This window comes from Drosophila eugracilis, unplaced genomic scaffold (genome assembly GCF_018153835.1).
Source record: "Drosophila eugracilis isolate 14026-0451.02 unplaced genomic scaffold, ASM1815383v1 contig_1825, whole genome shotgun sequence".
Taxonomy (NCBI): domain Eukaryota; kingdom Metazoa; phylum Arthropoda; class Insecta; order Diptera; family Drosophilidae; genus Drosophila; species Drosophila eugracilis.
In genome coordinates this window covers 115,637-135,635 of record NW_024572672.1, presented here as the reverse complement: position 1 = coordinate 135,635, position 19,999 = coordinate 115,637, and the positions used below count along the sequence as shown (strand labels likewise).

General features: G+C 42.0%; 2 protein-coding genes across 2 annotated transcripts in view; both read right to left on the bottom strand.

Moving 5' to 3' along the window:
• The window catches only part of LOC108108295 (division abnormally delayed protein), a 65,961-nt gene extending 54,333 nt beyond the window's left edge, over positions 1 to 11,628 (bottom strand). Inside the window, exon 1 of the mRNA XM_017216300.2 lies at positions 10,555 to 11,628. Coding sequence (XP_017071789.1) covers positions 10,555 to 10,828 — 274 coding nt within the window. The 5' untranslated portion in view covers positions 10,829 to 11,628. The remainder of the gene's footprint in view (positions 1 to 10,554) is intronic.
• Positions 168 to 4,108, bottom strand: LOC108108294. The gene has a single exon (XM_017216298.2). It carries the CDS (start codon positions 2,541 to 2,543, stop codon positions 363 to 365), a length of 2,181 nt encoding a protein of 726 aa, XP_017071787.1. The 5' UTR covers positions 2,544 to 4,108; the 3' UTR covers positions 168 to 362.
• Positions 11,629 to 19,999: the final 8,371 nt, after the last annotated feature.

Below are 19,999 nucleotides of genomic sequence, written 5' to 3'. Positions count from 1 at the left end.
GCATTGTGGTCTCTGCTGATTCAGTCTGCTTTTGGCTTTTGACTCCTCGTCCAAGAGCAGGCGGTTTCCTGTGATGTTTGGTTACTTCATAGCCTGCCTGTTGCAAAATTAGTGTGATCAGAGCCATCAGATAACTCATGCCGGCTGGGTATGCTTTGACAAAGTCATTTTGCAACGAAAGGGAGACGTTTTTTTTATTGAATTTCCAAAATATAGGAATAAGGAAAGAAGGGGTACTACGATGGTTGATTTTAGTCAGCAGGAGAGTTAACAAAACTAAGTAAGGGCAAACCCGTAAGGTTAATAAAAGGACAACTTTAACTTTAAGTGAGTTTTACACAATGATGGGGATTCCTTAAAGATCACTTGAGATTCTTGATCAGGGCATCGGTATACTCCGAGCACTTGGCTTTGCCGCCCAAGTCCACGGTGCGGATGTTATCGTCCCTGATGGTTTTCAGCACGGCCTGTTCTATCTTATCGGCATGCTCGTGCAAGCCAATGTAGTGCAGCATCATCACGGAGGACAGTAGCAGGGCAGTGGGATTGGCCATGTCCTTGCCAGCAATATCCGGAGCAGTTCCATGGACAGACTCGAAAATGGCACCATTGGTGCCCACATTTCCCGAGGGTGTAAGGCCCAATCCACCGATCAAGCCAGCACAAGTATCCGAAATAATATCACCATACAGATTGGGCAGCACTAGAATATCGTAGCGTTTGGGATCTTGGACGATATTCAGACATACGGTGGTCATGTTGGACTCCTCGAAGACAACACCCGCCTCATCCATTTTGCTCTTATACTTCTGGGCCATCTCCTTGACACATCGCAGGAATAACCCATCAGACATCCGCATGACTTGAGATTCGGCAACGCATGTAACCTTTTTCCGTTTCATGGCAATGGCATACTGAAAGGCGTACTCGGCCACCCGTAGCGAGGCTTCGCGGGTGATCAGCTTGATGCTCTGCACCACACCGTTGACCAGGGTGTGCTCGATGCCTGAGTATTCACCCTCGGTGTTCTCGCGAATGGTCACTATGTCCACTTCACCGTATATGGTCTCCACTCCTGGCAGAGATCGACAAGGTCGAATGTTGGCGTAAAGGTTAAAGGTTTGGCGGAGCGTAAGATTAAGGGAGCGGAAGCCACCACCGACAGGAGTCATCAGAGGTCCTTTCAGGCCCACCTTCGTTCGGTTCATGCTCTCGATCACCTCTTCCGGTATCGATGTCTCACCTCTGCTGTTCGTCACTGGGGTTACGTCTACGGGTTCAAAGATCAAAGGCGCTTTTGCTGCCTCCAAAATTTTTATGACGGCCATTGAGATCTCCGGTCCGATGCCATCACCAGGCATTAGAGTTATGACTCTTGGTCCACCTCCTGACTTGCCAGACTTGCCTCCTGCTCCGCCTTTTGGACCACCTGTTGGCGCCGTGGGTCCTGGAGGTGACTTGCCAGGAGGCTTACTTGCTGGGGGCTTACTCGGAGGAGTACTTCCAGTAGTAGGCTTACTTGGAGCTCCTGCCTTTGCTGCCGGTTTAGCAGGAGGTTTATTTGGAGGTTTACTAGCTGCAGCTGGTTTACTGGGAGGTTTACTGGCTGCAGCTGGTTTACTGGGAGGTTTAGTGGGAGCTTTACTGGGTGGCTTACTTCCAGTAGGTGGCTTTGTCCCGCTTGGACCAGCTTTTTTCTGTTTCAGTGGAGGACTAGGTTTCCCAGAGGGTGGCCCTTTTGCTGGATTCTTAGGCCCTGAGGGAGTAGTAGGTCCTGAGGGCGGTTTGGTAGGTGGCTTACCTCCTGTCGGCGGTTTGACTCCACTTTGGCTTAGTTCCGGTGGCTGTGACTGGATTCCTGAGGGATCACTCGATTTTCCAGTTATTTCATCCGTTAATGAGTCTATGGACTTTATGATTGATTTTAGTATAAGCTTTTCAGCTTCATCGTCTTCTCCCGCTTTATCGAAGGCCTCCGGGGTCTGGTTGTCTGGAGTTGATTCCTTGATCGAGGATATTCCCGAGAGCTCTGATATGCAATCTGACTGGGATGATTCATTTTCGCCAAAGGCTAACGGCTCCTTTTCCGATATCTCAACCTTTCCTGCTTGTTCCTTTTCTGAACGAGAACCCACCGTGAACTTGATAAGTTTTCCCTTACGATCTTCCGGTGGCTCGCCAGAATCTCCATCGATCGAGGATGAACTATAAAATCGTACAGCTGAGAAACACATTGAGTTCCGTGGTGGCTGGATGCGAGTGGGCACAAGCACCTCATCCTTTCCGGGCACACAGTCGGGTGTTTTGTAGACAGGAGTCTCTGGAAAGCGATCCCGCCGTATCCTTGGAACTTGCTGCCGTGACGGGATCTTTCTTTTCTCATAATTCTCAAAGCGCTGACGACGACGCCAGGACTCGAAAAAGGGCTGTCGAAATCGAATGAAGGCATCGTCTAAAAGCCGTAGAATCTTTCGACTGTTATGTAATCCCGCTGTTCTAGAATGCCGGCCAAGAGCGGTGCATTTGAACAAATTGCCGGACATGGTCTACTGAAATTTTGATCAAATTACGGCCTGGAAGTATATTTTGTAATTGTTGAAAAAACTATAAATTGGCAGATGCGTGACTTTTTAACCCAGGGGATATTGTCAAAATCTCAATCTGATCTCAACTGCTTTTAAAATCTATAAATCTAAAACGAGTTTAGTGTGACTCTTAACTTAGTAACAACGATTGCATGTCTGTTTCCCATGATCCTGAAACTAAAACCTCCTTCCTTTCCCTTTTGACAACTTTAAAAAATTCATTTGCTGATGACGGAAGTCAACACTTGGCCGTATCGCCTCGAATTCCAGTTCCAATTTGCATAGCTTTTAGGCCAGCTTTGTTTTTACTTTTATTATTGCCAACTCCGGCTCTCTGGCTTTTTGCCTTTTTGCTTTTGGCGCCTCCAAGTTTGGCGACTGGCACCGCCGTTTCAAAAGAAGTGAAACTTTCTTGGCCAGAAAAGAAAAGCACGCGACGAGAGAGTTTTCTGGCCAGTCGGGAAACCCTTTCGATTTCCATTTGCAGACGCTGAAAAGGACTTTTCCTCTGATTCGGTTTCCGTTTTTGTTTATTCCTATTTGGGTTAAGCTAATTAAATTACTTTTTCGCCTGCAATTTCATTTTGGAAATTTGTTTGCCTTGAAGGTCGCCTTTCGACTTTCGTTTAATTGAAAAAGTTTCGGCCTGAACCCCGGAGAGAGCAGCAGAAGAACTCAACGACGAATGATTTAATATGAAAATTTCCCGTCGTGTATTTAATTAGACGAGAGTGCTGGCCTGGCTGGATGGGCTCTTGGGTTTCCCAGTAAACGAAATTAGCTGCGAAAGGCAATCAAATTATGCACAAGCCCGTCGTTTTAATGGGCACACCTGCCGACATATGTATATATGTTATGCGACCGACCAACCACGCCCTCTGTTAACCGCCCCCGTCACGCTGTTGTTGCTGTCATTCGGCATAATCATATTTCAACGGATTAGCATAATTTTAACCAAAAAAGGAATATATATATATGCTATATTAATAACGAAAAGTGAATGGTGGCATCGAGTTGCAGACAAAGCAGCAGGAGCAGCGGCAACGGCAGCGGCAGCTCCTCCCCCGCCTTTCCTCCCTTTTTCAAGTTTTTTTTTATTAAATTTTCCTACTGTTCTGGCAGAGCTCTCAAAATCGCATTTATATTCATATTCGGTGGATTTCTATAACGCTCTTAGCGTAGGGGGGGACCTCTATTGTTTTTATGATTATTTTTTGCTTTTTAGTTAGTCGCTGCTTTTAAGCGTTGGCGTTAAGTCGCACATTTATTATTTAATGATTGATGATCCCTCTGCCCGGGGCTTAACTCATCCACGCACGAACACCTCCGGAATTATGATTCGGCTCAGGGGTCTTGGCATCGCTGCCAAGCTGTCTAGTTGACTGCGCATTCGAAGGCCTTATCTAATACTGAACTACTGACTTACCACCACAGATATAACCGATATCTGTATCTAGTTCATATATTTAACCAGCAAAGGCAAACAGATAGCATTTCCCTGTTTGCTCTGTCATTTAGTTAGGAATACGCACCTGCAAATGGAGAAAGGCAAATAGATATAGGAAATTAGTCGATCAGCGATGAGTGTAAATTGGATTGCTAAACTTGGGAGGATCATGCTAAAATATTAAAAAAACACTCTAATTACTAACTGTATCTACATCTGATAAGCTAGTAGACTTCTTAATACCTTTTCCTAACTCTTTAACTTTTATGTTTGAAAAGTGACTTCTCTCCCTCCGAAACCCTCAACACTTTTGTTATTGTTTGCATTTACTTCCATTCTTGTTTATACTTCAGCTTAGTGTGCAAAAATAATAATAATAAAAAAAACTGGCTAAGAACGATAGAAACTCTGGCCAAAGTCAATAAACCGCATAAATGTACAACAACAACAACAACAACAACAACAAATAGAGGCTGGCATAAAGAGGCGAGCAAATAGGGGAACAAAATAAAGAGAGCGCCTCGAATGGCGATTGAATAAAGTCGAAAGGTAAAAAATCTTGGCTTAGGTAAAGCTCAAATCAAAGTGCCTTTTGGTCATTTTTTCACAAATCATTCACACATCTGATGTTTGTTTTCTATTTTTTCGATATTTTTTTTTATGGCAGCCTTTGTTGCTGCGATAACAAGACAAGACCGCCAACGCCATATTAGCCAGGCTTTCAGGGCACTTAAAGGCAAGAAAATAAAAAGTTTTGCAAAAACAAATTGCCAGCCTTTTTCGCTTTACACCCCCTCTAATCTTGTCTGCGCTCTCTGACCAGTCCCCAGGCTTGTCTTTTGCTGTTGCTCGTCATAAAGTGATTTATGGGCTTTAGGTGCAAATAATTGATTTATGCGCGGCCTCAGACATCAGGCAATGTAAATGCGAGTTAGGGCCGAGATGGCCAACTTCAGGGATAAATGTGTTTTGGCCCAGGCAAGAGATTGGAATCTCCTAAAAGAACAACAAAAGGTGCAAAAGTGTTTACCAAATTATACACACTAAATAAGTTGCTCTTCCGCCGCGGATAGACCCCTTTCTGTAACGCCACACGGAGCGGAAATGCCAACTAGTTAGTTATGTATCCACATATCTGCATTTGTATCTGTATCTGAATCAGAATCAGAATCAGAATCAGAATCTGTATCTCCATGCCAGTCGTCCCCCATTCTATTCCGAGGCTGTGTGCCTGTGCCTGTGCGTCCGTGCACACTTCACTAGGCATTAACCTTTACCTTTTCCGTGAACATAACAATCCAAAAGTAAAGAATCAAAGACAACAACGCGCCACTGGCATCCATGAATCAAAAAAACACACAAAAAAAAAAAACTAAAGAATCCGGCGACGACGTTTGTATCTCAGAACGAGAAATGTTTGGGTGTGTGTGTGTTCATTGGAAAACAACGATTACGCGGCACAAAAGACATGGACAAACAATGAGCCAAGAAGAACTCTAAACGATGATGGAGATCCAGCAGAAGTATCGAAAGGTATCGGATATTTTGGGTTTGGGGGTGTGGGTTAAGTGTTCCCAGTGAGTAAGTCGTCGGCGAATTTCACTTTGACTTTACTGCTGCTTCTCTACTCCTGAGCCTGCTGCATCATCCTCGTTGCATAAGCAGCGAGTTGACCAAACCAAATTGGTCATAAAGAGTGGAAAATTGTATCGCTAACATAGATACACATGTACTGTATCTGAGAGATACAATTGCTCTTGCGTTTGTTTGTTTGTTTGACGAATTTACTGGTGAATGTTTAAAAATAGCTGCTAGCCAGGTACCGAAAAGCGTGAGATAGAAATGTATCTACTACCTGTCCATCCATGCCCAGACGAATTTCACACATTTTATGGCCCCTCGCGGGGCGCATCCAGCAGATACAGACAAAGAGGGCAGCGCTAAATATTTAATTGGTTGCCATTGCCGAAGTCTATCTTATCGCCAACCTGCAGTTCGTCGTCTTATCAGAGAATGCATACCAGCGCTATCAGGCATTGAGGTGGCCAAAACGACAGAGATGGCCGAACAGTGCCTGTCCAAAGCGGAAAAGTCCAACAAGTTGACAACTTCCTTTGTGGGGAAGACAACAAGCTTTGTACATTCTTAATTGCTGCCACTTTGGCTTGATTCTAATTAAAATGTGCGGACAGCAAGACGACCTCTGCTGAGAGGCACAACCCCAAAACAGGTTCAGAGATTCCAAACAACCAGAACTGAACTTAACTCATCATGTTTGGAGTTCTTTTTTTTTTTTTTTTTTGTTAAGTCCCATGAAGCATGAATGAAAATGAGATATGTATTTTACAGAAATTGTCACTACCACGCTCAGGTTTTGTTATGCAGAACGGCGTGTTCCTGGAAATCGTTTTGTTCCCTCAATGAACACACCTGAGAATGAATGACAGAGTTAGAGGATGAATTATTTAACCAATTTGAGTGTCGACAAGAGCAACATCTGGATCTCTGACAAAAAAAAAAAAAACTACCAGATACTCCGCCAGAAAGCCAATCAATGACATCATTCCGCCTTCGAAACAACCAACTGAAATTAAACAGAACTCGAACACTGGAAACCGAATCGAGCCACTCTCGACTTGCCTTTGGTATTGAGGTCAGATGTGTAAAAAACACAAAAAACTAAAGCAAACATTAAGAAAGTAGCCACAGACAAAGGCAAGATTTTTATGCTTTTGCTTCTTTTTTTCGCCTTTTTTTTAAGTGCGTGTGAAATCGATGGGCCTGGGCGTCGTTAATTTTAATTGAAACTAATTAGCGCAAATATAAAAAAAAAGATCTGAAATAGTTTTTTGGGCATTTTGTAATATCAGCAATAGAGTGGAAGGCCGATGAAGACCTTTCGGGGGTTTCTCTCTACGATTTATGGCAACATAAAACGCTCCTCCTTAGATTTATGATAAACTTTTGAGTGGAAATGTTTAGGTTTGTTTGTATCTTATCAATAGCTAAGCTTTATACTATTAGTTTATGTTTTTATGGGGCTTAATAAATGTAGAATGTTGTCTTACATAAAGACAATTTGTCTAAAAGAAAACTGCACTTAAAAACGAATTCAGTTTTAGAGTTTGTTAAGTCATTAACCATCAAGTAAAAGGTTTATTAACTGCTTAGCTTAGTGATTTACCGATGCCAGACTTATTTTAGAGACTTAACCAATTGCTTTTCCCACGTTCCGGCTTTTCCGAAAGCATTAAACAAAGACGTGCCGCAATGAATGCCGATTAAGCCAACTTTTAAGCCACTATCCCCCCATAGAAGCCATCGAAATGACTCCACCGCAGTGGAAAGCGAAGTGGAAAACTCATTTCTAGCCATTAGGAAACCTTCGTAAACTACTTAAAACGCAGTCGTAATTAGTTTTGCGTCCAGCACCAAATCAATTAAGAATTTGTGTCTGGCTTAGGAGTTTAATTGATCGGGCGAAAGAGGCGGCAATTAAACTAAACTCTAGACTCTAGAAAAAAAGTATAAAAAAAAAGAACTCAAAACTTAATTGATGAGATAAGTTCGGGTTGAGGAGTAGTGCTGTGTTCTACGCTTGAATGGCGGCATGGGTATGGGAGGTATCTATGGAGGTATCTAAAAGGGTAGCTCAGAGACTGCAACTGGAACAGAAATAAATTTTTAATTATCTACCAGATATTCCGGACCAAAAAAAACATGTATCTCTATCTCATGAATAAAAAAAAATACGAAACGAGTTTGGGACTTGGCTGACGAACTTTTACGATCGCCTCGACATAAGTGTTATGGATCGTTGTTTTTATTTTGGTTCTGCTTGATGGGCTTAGCTACTTTTTGATGAATTTCGCTTAGTCAAATTTTTGGCACATTTTTATGTTTGCAGTTAGGCCAAAAGTGGCAGTTCTATGCCATTTGCCATCACTCGGAAAGGGAACTTCAACTTTTTAATTGGCAGTGCTTTGGCTCTTCCTTAAAACCACTAATGATTTCAGTCAGTATGGAATATATATATATATATATATATTTATATTCACAGTTTTCGAGTTAATTAAAATTTTTTCACTCGGGGATGTGCTCCTTTTGATGGCATAAGCATAACCCAGCATAAACCCACGCACCCCCAAACGCTGGCATGTTATGGAAATGGAATCCGTTTGGAAGAAAAGTTGTCTGGCAAGCAGTTTTCCCCGCTCCAAACCAGTCACGTTTGCCTTTGCCTTCTCTATTTGCACTTTTCACTTATCTAGCCGGGCGGCACACAAACACTCGCTGACGAAGATACGCGGATACACCGGCTCATATCTCATAGTTTGCTCTAATTTCTGTTGCGAGTTGCTTAAATATTTAGTAACATAACCGAAGAGGGGGGCGCGGAGATGGGCCTTATACTCCACTCTATCTTTGATACTACAAACAGATACTTGTGGGCAAACAGATACAGATACAGGTACCCCGGTACGATATGATTAGATACTGCAACTACGACTTCCTGTTCGTCTTTGTAACGCTTTAATGTTAATGTTCAAGTTAATGGGCATGGAATATCACTTATTCGGAGTTCGTTTTTTGTTGGCCAAAAGCAACTCAATTAGCAGTCGAGTGGTGTGCGCAATTAAATTAAAATTTAGTTTTATGCCGAGCGCCTCTACCTGAAGGAGTTTCATGGCGAGCCAAAAGGAGGAGGAGGAGGAACACATCTATCGTATGCATGGCACCGACATCAGATTAGCATCGCAAACAGCACATAAACGTAAAAGTAACACACTCGAGAGCAAACAGAAAGAGATATAGATGAAGATACGGATATGTACTGTACAGATACAGAGATATATATATTCCCTGCAAACAGATACAGATTCAGGGCATAAATAACATGTAGGCGGGAGGCGGAGGGGGGCAAAACTATGTAAACAGTAAATAAATGTCGAAAACAAAGTTCGGCATACTTAAGCAGGAGCAACGACCAGGCCAAAGATACTGAGCCACTGAGATACATAGGTGCCGATCGGAGATACGACGTCTGGGCATTAGCCAAATTGAAATTCCTCAAAGCCAACGCTAATAACTTCCAACTACCAACTACCAGCTCAATTGGGCATTCAGGCATTGAGGCATTGAGGCATTCAGGTGGATAAACATGCACTTGTAACTCTGCGTCTCTTGCTCGTTTCTTCACACTTTTCATTCCCAATGCGGTGCTGCTCAGCAATGTATCTCATAGATACTTCGTCTTCTTAGCGTTATACACGTTAACTACCTGCTTGTGGGAAAGAAATGAAAGACAGAACGGGCCAGACAATGAGAATAAGAAGAACACCACCACCATCGTTCCAGAACAGTTAAGCATTGGAAAAGTTGCAACATCATCGCCACAGATACATTTGGTATTCCAATCGAGTTCGTGGCTCTGCGTATCATGTAATTGTGCGTAAACGCGTAAATACCAATTCAAGGTCGGTTAATCAATAATAATTATTATTTTTCACTCAATTAGACGTCTCTGTGGCACAGATATTCGTATTCGTATTCGTATTCGCTCTTTTCCGATCTTATCTTTTTGTTTGGTCTTTTGGTTTTATTTCTGACTTCGTTTGCCAGTCCCAGTCCCAGTCCCAGGCCCAGGCCCAGCACTCATGTGTGAAATATGCATAAACAAAGAAATATGTCGAGTATCTGGTGGATATCGGTTGAGGTATATAAATATACACCCATACCTCCCATAGCCTTCACACAGTTTGGCTTCAGATGCGTGCCACTTGATATGGCAGTGTCGAGAAATCAGAATAACAAATGATGCCGACTGCCGCCTGCTGTATCTTTGTATCTTTGCGTATCTGTGAGATGTAATGTAATGAACCTGCCCAGTCCAAAAAAACTTTATCCACGGCACGGCCCGTCGAAAACTTTCCAAGGCGTTTCTCAATGCGCAATCTTCTAATTGCAAACGGCGCCCGGCTGTTCGAGTGGTCATAGTTCGCCTCGAGTGGCTGGCTGCCCGCTCGAGATTCTCAGCCAGTTCAATGAATTTGCATATGCTTCTAGTTTCTGGCGGGGATCGGGAATGGGGACGAGGCAGAAAGAAGAGAAACTGCAGCTGCAAGATGGCAAAAACTTTGGCTGACGCGCGATTTACTTGGTTGAAGTATTTAAGCCTGATGGCGAAGGTTTAAGTTAAGTCCTGAATTGAGGCAATGAATTTATCACAAAGGGTTAAGCAAAAAAAAAGTTTCTTTAGAAGGATAATTTCCTGACACTTTTTTAACCAGCTATTTCCTTCAGCTTTAAGTCTTACAAAATGCTATTTTACCCAAGGAAATAAAGAAAAATGATGAACATTTTTCCTAAGAGACTAAAATTTAGGGGAATTGTTCCTCAGGCGGCTAAACCATATCGGTAGCTTCAGCTTCCTTCCCACCTATGGAGCCCCTCCAGCTTCCAGCCCGCATATCTGAGTACATATCGATATCATGGCCACATGGCTGGTGGTGTGAACTTTACCTTTTTCGCTGTAAATCCCACTCGACTTGATGTCGATCGATTCGAAGTAACTCTTGACGGCATCGCACTGGTGGGTCGGTCCGCCTGCCGCGTCCTTTGCCCGCGAGTCCCGCTGCAGGCGGCGTCGATGGTGCGTGGTGGCGCTGTGCTGGTGATGCTGATGGTGGTGGACGCCACCATCCATGTCCAGGTGCTTGGCGGCTGACAGGCTGACAAAGCCGCAGAGCAGGGTAAATAGCAAAAGCTGCGCTAGCCGGATGCTCCTGGCCGCCATTTTGATGGATGATTTCTGCACAGCGGATGATGATGGGGCTAAATCAGATTTTTCTGTGATTTTTTTTTTATATAATTTTTTCTTCGTTTTAGCCGGTAATCGGAATTATTTTCACCACTTTATTTATCTTTTTGCGAGATTTTCGTATTTACTTCTGCATGCTGGCTGTCTGCGGGGAAACAGCTGTTCGCGGCAACACACACACGAATGCACTTGCCGGCTAACACGCACACACACTGAGACACACACACACACACACACGATAGCGCACACACAAACAAAAGGCCCCAAAAAACACGCGTGAGCAATAAAAGTGGTAGTAAACGTGGGATGGTGGGTGGTGGTGGTGGTAGTGGTTGTGGGTGTTGGTGTTTTGAGGAGAGAGCGCGTGTCTAGCTTTTCTATTTCGTTTTTCTTTTTTTTTTTTTTGTTTAGTTTAGAAAAGGTCGCAAAATTGCACACTAATATTTTCGTAACTTAGCCAAGAAAATTGCTCAGAGACTTTCCATGACATAACACCGAATAGTACTCGATTTCTTAAAGCAATTGATTTGCCAGCGATTGTGTTTTTTGTTTTTTATTTACTGCCACGATTTTGTGTTTTTATGTCGGCGAAAATAGATTTAATTGCTAAGCTTCTTGGCAACCTTAGGCACCGGCACCGTTCGCAGGTCGAGGAAATGCACTCGCCTTAGTTTGTAGCGCTTTTCCGCTCGAATTTCGCCTCGAGATTTTATTTAGTTTTTCCGCGCGCGCAACGAACCTTCCACGACGAGCAACCCGAACAGATTGACTTCGTCATTCGACTTCGCACATCAACCGTCCGCCGTGAGTGCTTTCCGAAGCGAAAGAGAGCTAGAGCCGAGAGCACAGTCGGCTGTAAGAGAGCAAGACGAGCGCTCTCTTTCGGTGGCAAAGAGAAGAGCTAGCATATGACACGAACAGATGATGGCACAGTGCACTGTGTAATGTTTGCCTTACCAATGGGAAACTCTTTGAATGCAGCTCTTTAGTTTTTAATATATAAATAATAAATTAAGGTAACTTAAGAAAAGGAAACATGCTTAAAAAAATGGGATTTCTTGGTAGGTAATTAAAATCCCCAACATGAAACTGTTAGAACTTTATGAAAACATTATCCAATTTTGAGTTAATATATTATATATATATATAAATATATATATAAGTATAAGTACAAGAAGCTGATAAAATATTGTATTGTTTTCTTATGAATTCAGTAATATTTTGGTTTTCCCAAAAAGTTTAATTTGAGATAACTTATTATTACGAAATTATGAGAAAACAGGAAACAGGAAAAGAGTCTTTTAGCAAAATTAAATATTTTTTTACCACAATATGAATCACAATTTAAAAAACTTAAGAATTCGTTTTTTCAAACTTTCTTTTTTTTTAAATATGACACACATCTTCAGTTTATCGAATATTCTGTTAGCCCCTTAGAAATGTTAATAATAGGTTGCATTTATTTATGAGTTCCGGGCATTCCTTTGAGCCAAATTCAAGTCTCCTTTGGCCATGGCACCTGTGAATCATCTGCTGATTATTTTTTTTATTTTGCCTAACTGCCTAGTGGGCCTAAATATTTATTCAAATTCTCGAAATGCTCTTTCTAAAAGCTTTCAACGGTGGCTCGCTGCAATTTGCATATTCAACGTAAATCAATCCATCTCACAGTGGCCATCTTCTCCGATTCTCGGCGGTGGTGGCTTTCAATCCGGGCTTTTATCGATGCCGCTGGATGGATGAAATTTGCATGCTCGGTTTTCTAATTGATGGCTGAATGAGTTCTAATTTTATTTCATTGGCTATGTGTTTTACGATCGGTTTGATGAACCCATGGACCAGTCTCTCGGATTTCACGCCTTTGATTGGCCTGACTCTGTGACTCGTTCAGCCGGTATTTTCCTAGGGCTAAATATTTTGTATTTTGAATGGATAGCCATGTCATGACCTCGCACAGCACGTGTGGCTGTATCTTGTTTTTGGTTCCCTTTGCGAATTTTGCGAAAACGAAGCGATTGTTGTCTTGAGGCTGCAGCGGTGTGGCAGACAATGCACGACCCGACGACTCTCTCTCTACCCCCCGACTTTCACTCGTCACCCCCGCGGGCACCGACCTCGATCTTAAATACCTCGGCGTCTCGGGGCGTCTGTATCTATTTCTTCATTAACAAGATACTATATAGCCCGAGCCCGAAGCAGCGGACTTCATGGTGGTCAGTTGCGGGCATCCAGCTGGGCGCAAACGCCCTCCCACCCCCCATGGATGCTAACCGTAGCCTGTAGCCCGTAGCCGTAGTCAGAGCTACGTTCCCGGTGATATGTTCATCACGAAATGGAATCCTATTCAAATTAGTGTGTGCGATAAAATGAAAGACCTCCCAAAAAAATAAGAAAAAAAAAAAAAAAGAACTCAGACCCCGGGCTAACAGCGAAAAGTGAGTCATGCGAAGCGGAAACAGTTCTCCAATGAAACGAATCCACATCAGAATCGACCATGATGATGATGATGATGGGGATGGGGTTGGGGTTGGGGTTGGGGATGATGGGATGGCGAAACGGCAACAAAAAACAAAAACGATCTGGAAAAGGTGAGGTCGAAAATTAAACACCACCACATCGTTTAGATAAAGTTATAAATTATAATGTACGCTACGGAACGATCGATGAGAGCGAAGGTCCCAAAGAAACCGAAACCAAAACCGAAACCCTTTTACTTCTCGCTCTCTCACTATATTTATATTTTGCTTTGTTTTTTTTTTCATCTCATTTTTATACAGGTAGGCATATATTGTATAGGTGTGTGTATAGGTACATATGTGTGTGTGTGTGTAAGGTAAGACTGGAATTAAACGAATTTAGTCAAACGGCATCTATAAATTATGAAGCTTCTTTTTGGCGATCAACAAAATATGAGCGCTCTGAGCTCGAATTTCGTTTAAACGCTTGATTTAGTGCAGGAAAATATGGCCAAATGTTGGGCTATCTATGCAGTTGTATCTGTGTGTGTGTGTGTGTGTGTGTCTTTATATGTGTTTGTTGCACATTCCACAAGCGACAGCGTTTTACACTTGAAATCCTCTGGAGCTGGCTAAAAAGAGATGGCTATAGCCCGACCCGACCCGGCTTGCCTTTTATCCTGGCACAAACACGTTGGTGGCATTTTCTCTATATGGTGTGTGTGTTTGTGTGTGTGTGACTGGTCCAACAGGTTCCATGGAGATTCTTCTCCATATAGACACACCGCTCCCTCTTGCCCGAAGACTGGCATGCAGCATTTCTCGTTCTCGGTCTCGTTTTGCACATTTTTGAATTTTATTTTAATTTCTTTTTATTATATTTTAGCTGCCCCACCCCCTTTTTCTTTTTTCTTCTTCTTCTTCTTGTACTTCGGTTCTTCGGGTTTCTTCTGTTTCATTTTTTTTTTGCCGTTCCTTCCTTTGGGTTTGTGCAACTTTTGGGTTTGTTGATTTTCATTCACCAAAAACTGGTTCGACGTTTAAGTTCTTCACTTTTGGCTTAGACAGGGGTTTTCAAGGAAGTTCTTCGGCTGTTGTTGTTGTAGTTGCCCATACCTCCACCACCCTCTGGCCCATCTCTTCTCGCTGAGGAATGTGTGAAGTCATCGAGCTGGGGGCAGAGATTTGAATGCCAGCCTCGTCTTCTTACACTTTTAAAGACCTGGGCGGCACTTGCAGTGCCCGTACCATAAATTCCATACCCACACACAGCACTTACACACACATACTCTCACTCACAGATACTCACGCACACACCTGCCGACGCTCGAGGGCTGCTCGTTTTTCCATCGAATCTGAGAATCAGTCAAACGAAACAGACATCGATAGCACTTCATCATGTAACAATCAATGCATTGGCCTACACTGCGAGAAAAGCCAAGCATCACTCTTTGGCTCACTACCCCTCACCATCACTTCCAAGTTTGAGCCAATTATATAATTTTGGGAAGCCAAAATTATTAGTAACCTCGGTCGGAGGTTAAATCGAATTGTGTGCACCGTGTAATTGTGTTACATTGCAGGATATTGGATTTTTGTGCTTGATTTGGCACATTGTGATGCGTGTGACCTCATCTCCGCAGTCTGCTAGCCTGCCAGCTTGCCAACCACCCCCTCATGGCCCTGGGCAAGGGTTCCAGCCCAGTTACTTGTGTCAAAAAGTGGTCCTGATGTTCGTTCGCTGGTTCGTTCAGATTGCTCGTGTTTCCCCCTTGACCCTTCTGCCTGACAGCTACTTGTCAATGGCCCTGATGAGTGTGCGCCCAGCCAGCTCCCTTTCACCCACCAACCACCCTCTTACACCTCTATCTGCAACCTGAAGCATGCACAGAGAGAAATATGTCATCTTTATCCTTTGATCTATCAATGCTAAAACTAAGAACCACTCAATTTTTATGATATTTATTACTTTTTATATTCTTAAGCATTTCTTTCAGTGTAGAATCCCCTGTACAGGTGCTACTAGTCCGCATGGCAGAGCTTTGGGCCAGGGTCTGTCAGTGGCAGGGATATTGCTAGAGGAACTGCAAGGGCCAGAGTGGATCTACCTTTGGGTGGTGGATGAAGGGGGATTGGTATTGGTGGATCTCCCTTTTGGGGTTTCTATGGGTGGGAAAAGGACGCAGGGGATGGCTGGCGAGCATTGAGAACGTGTCATTGACAGATTTCAACGCAATTGCGTATGAATGAAATCGATTTTTTTGCCTTTGTTCTTGCTCTTGATGATTGGGTCTAGGTTGCTGCTGATAGCTCCAGTCCACGATGATGATGATTGTTCTGATGATAGTAATGACTGTGGCTATGGATTGAATGCACGGTGGCTATGGCTGTGGCAGTGGCAGTGACAGTCTTATAAGTGAGTCGTTGATGACTAAGATGAGAATGAGATTATTAGTATTGCGTTTAATTTGGACTAGGCAAGTGCCTAGATAAAACCAAAAAATTAAGTCAAAATAAAACGAAATCTTTAATTTTACGCGTTCAGAAATCAGCATTTTGCTCATAATACAGCCAAAAATAGTCGGAATATGGAATGCCATATGTCGATAGGCTTGTATTTTAATCTATTTTCAAAAAAATCAACTGGCATTCTAATCTGAAGAAAAAATTATTTTTTCAATTTTTCGAAAAAATGATGATGGTACCCCTTACAAAAAATGCAAAATTTGAGAAATAAATAATTTTCGAAAATCATCACCAAAATGAAACTGAAAGTTTGTTTCGGTCGTTAGCTGCACAAAACAGTCTTCCTTTTGGATTTGCGTCTTCTTTTGACCAAGTTAGAAGCATAACACTGGGAAAAAATATCGCGAATTTTACTCAAAAGTCATATTTTTGATTTTAAGCCCTAACTATCAGTATTTTCCTCATTACAAAGCCGAAAGTGGTCATAACATGGAATGTTATACCTCGTTGAGTTCGTATTTAAATTCCCCGTCGAACTGTGTACCACACTAAAAAAGTACATTTTTTGAGATTTATCGTAAATTTTTATGATTATTTCCAAAAATGCTAAAATAGGTCTGTCCCGATTTGTGTCTCAAAATTTCAGTATTTTTCTCATTACAAAGCTAAAAATGGTCGGAATTTGGAATGCCATACCTCGTTGAGCTTCTTTTTCAATCTATTTTCAAAATATCGAAGTGCCATTGAAATCTGAATAAAAAAATATTTTTACAATTTTTCGAAAAAATGATGATGGTACCCCTTACAAAAAAGTTAAATTTTAGAAAAAATTTAATTTCCGAAAATCATCTTCATACTCGGATAGATAGTTTGCTGGGGTCGTTAGCTGTAAGAAAAGGGATTCCTTTTCTTTGTGGCTCTTAATTTGACAAAGTTATAAGCATAATACTGGGGAAAAGTATTGCAAATTTCACTAAAAAGTCACAATTTTGATTTTCAGCCCAAAATATCAGTATTTTCCTCATTACAAAGGCAAAACTGATCGCAACATGGAATGTTATACCTCGTTGAGTTCGAAATTAAATTCCCCGTCGAACTGTGTACCACACTCAAAAAGGGAATTTTTTGAGATTTTTCTTAAATTTTTATGATTTTTTAAAAACGTAAAAATGGTCTGTCCAGATTTGAGGTTGAAAATATCAGTATTTTCTTTATAACAAAGCCAAAAATGGTCCCAATATGGAATGCCAAATGTCGTTAGGCTTGTTTTTCAATCTATTTTCAAAATATTCAACTGTCATCCAAATCTGACGAAAAAAATATTTTTTCAATTTTTCGAAAAAATGATGATGGTACCCCTTACAGAAAAGTGAAATTTGACAAAAAATTAAATTTCCGAAAATCATCTCCAAACCCACATAGAAAGTTTGTACGGGTCGTAGGCTGCACAAAACCATCTTCTTTATAGCTGTGCCTCATATTTTGACAGAGTTATAAGCATAATACTGGTAAAAATATGGCTAATTTGACTAAAAAGTCATAATCTTGATTTTATGTTTAACATCTCAGTATATTTCCCACAACAGCGCCAAAAATGGTAAGAACATGGAATGTTAATCATCGTTGAGCTCGTAATTTATTCCCCGTCGAACTGTATACCAGGCTCAAAAAAGATTTTTTTTGAGATTTTTAGTAAATTTGCGATTTCTAGGCCAAAATATCAGCATTTTCTTCATTACAAAGCCATATTATCTCACATTTTCTCCTTAAAATGACAGTATAATGTCCCTAACTTAGCCAAAAATGGTCGGAATATGGATTGTCATACCTCGTTGAGCTTGTATTTTAATGTATATTATTGGTAATGCCCAATCCTAATATCAAAATAGAAAGAGCTAAAAATAATGCTAATAAATATTAGAATTTTTGTTAAAAATCTAAATTTTGATTTTGCCACCAGAAGTTAGAAATTTTTCCAAAAAATCACACAACCCTGTGATAACGAGTCATCACCTTTCGATCTTAAGAATGAGTTTCAAATTGTTTTTATAAATCTCAAGATTATTAATATTCTACAATTTCTTACCCACTTAGATTTATAAATAGAACACCTACAACCAAACCTTTCCATGCTTTGCACCCACACCCACTGCCGTCACGATGCGGAGAATCCCCCCGAGAACTTCAGACACTTTCCCACCGTTGGCCCACTCACTTTTTATGGGCCCCATCATATTTGTATTATCACTTTCGCATCTGGACCGGCGGCTGTGGAGTTCCCAGTTTACCAGTTCCCACTGCACTCAACGGGTCCCAGACTCCTTCGGACCGGGCCCATAAACTAGCCCTCGGCGGCCGATATCACATCGGAGGGACAGCCGGACGATCGGTTGGACTTGTGGACAGAATGCACTTGGCAACAGTGCAGCCAGCAGTGGCGGAGCCTCAAGAACTCTGCCATAAATAAATGCAAGTATATACCGAGATGGGGCATATATAAACACGGGCACAGGGGCATTTATATTTGCCCTACCCATGGCGAGTCGTTGGCCAATGCTAAAGCCAAAGCCGAACCCAATACCCATTCGGGGCCTTGGCCAAGGTAGAAATTAAGCGTCCCACCGCGAGTTTACACATCATCATCATTATAGTTGCCATTGCCTTTGAGATCGGGTCGCGTTGCTGCCGTTGCAGTTGCAGTCGTGCCATACAGTAAGGCATCCCGAAGCAAGGCTCGCAACGTGTGCGAATGTGTTGCACAATAAATAAAAATATTTATACATGAAACCTTAAATAAAGCATGAGCGACAAAGATGCGAACCAAGTCATCGCTTGGTGGCAGTGGCTGAGGCTGTGGCTGCTGTGGCTGAGACTCTTGCTCTGGCTGGTGAGGCGGCTCCCATCGGCCAAGTGGCAAAAATAATGTCGTGGCATCTGCATTTGTGCTGGCAACAACAACAACAACTGCAAGCGGCAGGCGGCAGGCAGCAAGCAGCCAGCAGCTTTTGCCTACACGAATCTTCAAATTGTTCTTGCCTTGCCGCTGCCTCTTCCCTTTCCTTCTCTTTTTACTCTGCGAATATTTTTGGGATTACTTTTTCTTAAAATAGATATGAAGGAAAATGTTTGTTAAACTAAAAACTATAAACTGTGAAAACTATAAATTAATAAAATGTTAAGCTAAGTTTATTGGTAATATTAATATTTTTAAATATTTTTCTAGATTTATTTTATGCCACGAAAAAACTGCCTAAAATCTTAAGTTAAATTTTATTTCTTCTAAGTAATTATTATGTTAATAGTTTAATAGTTTAGTTTAGCTTAATAGTTATTTTTTTAAAGTTAACTTAAGTTAATTAAAAGGGTATTTCTGTGTTCTGCCAACCAGCAAGGATTTCCTTCTTCTGCATTTTTTACGTTGCCTTTCTGGACTTCTTTTTGTCTTGGCTTTTGTATTTTTGTATTGACTGAGGCTGGCAGATGTAGATGGGGCGTTGATGGGGAGAGGGAAGCGAGCAGGCTGCTGGGGAGGGGGCGGTGGCTGTGCCTCGTCATCGTTGTCAGGCGTCGCAGCCCAGCATCAAGATCAAAGCGAAGCCAAGCCAGAGCCCACTAACTACATCGGTCGAGGAGAGCCAAACTGAGCAGTGGAACTGACACTGAAGCTCGATATGCACTGGGAAAAATCTATTAAAAAAAATATTTTTTTATATTTAAAATATATTTTAAGCCCAACAGCCACCTTAAGATAGTTTTAATATAACCAATTCCATTATTTATTCTTCATAGTTTCTCTCAGTGTTCCGATGAATGTGAAGCTGAGTTTGAGGCTCAGAAGCCGCTGCCGTGACTGCCTCCGTTGTGGTTTCTGTTGCTGCCGCTGCTGCATAGTCAAAGTAAAATAAGAAATAAATCAGTAAATTGGATTGCTTTCTGCTTTTTGCCGGGCTAGCAGCTCGCAGCTTTGCAGTTCGCAGTTCGCCATTCGCCGATTCCGCAATGCCAACTGGCAACTGCAGTTGAGCTTCCTTCGGCTGGCTTTTTGTTTTTATTTCATTTTTTTAGCTCAGACATGTGTGTGTGCGGGTATGCTGGAATTTCTATGCTTATCATCGGCTCGATCTCACCTGTTCAATTCATTATTTTCTATAAATAAACGACAGGCGTCCGGGCAATTTACATTGCTGCCCAGCTCGTCCGTAATTAAGTTGAGCTCGCAGTCGCT

Bases quoted from the DNA above. Each gene is read 5' to 3' on its own strand.
- LOC108108294 (XM_017216298.2), bottom strand. From the start codon at position 2,543: ATGTCCGGCAATTTGTTCAAATGCACCGCTCTTGGCCGGCATTCTAGA.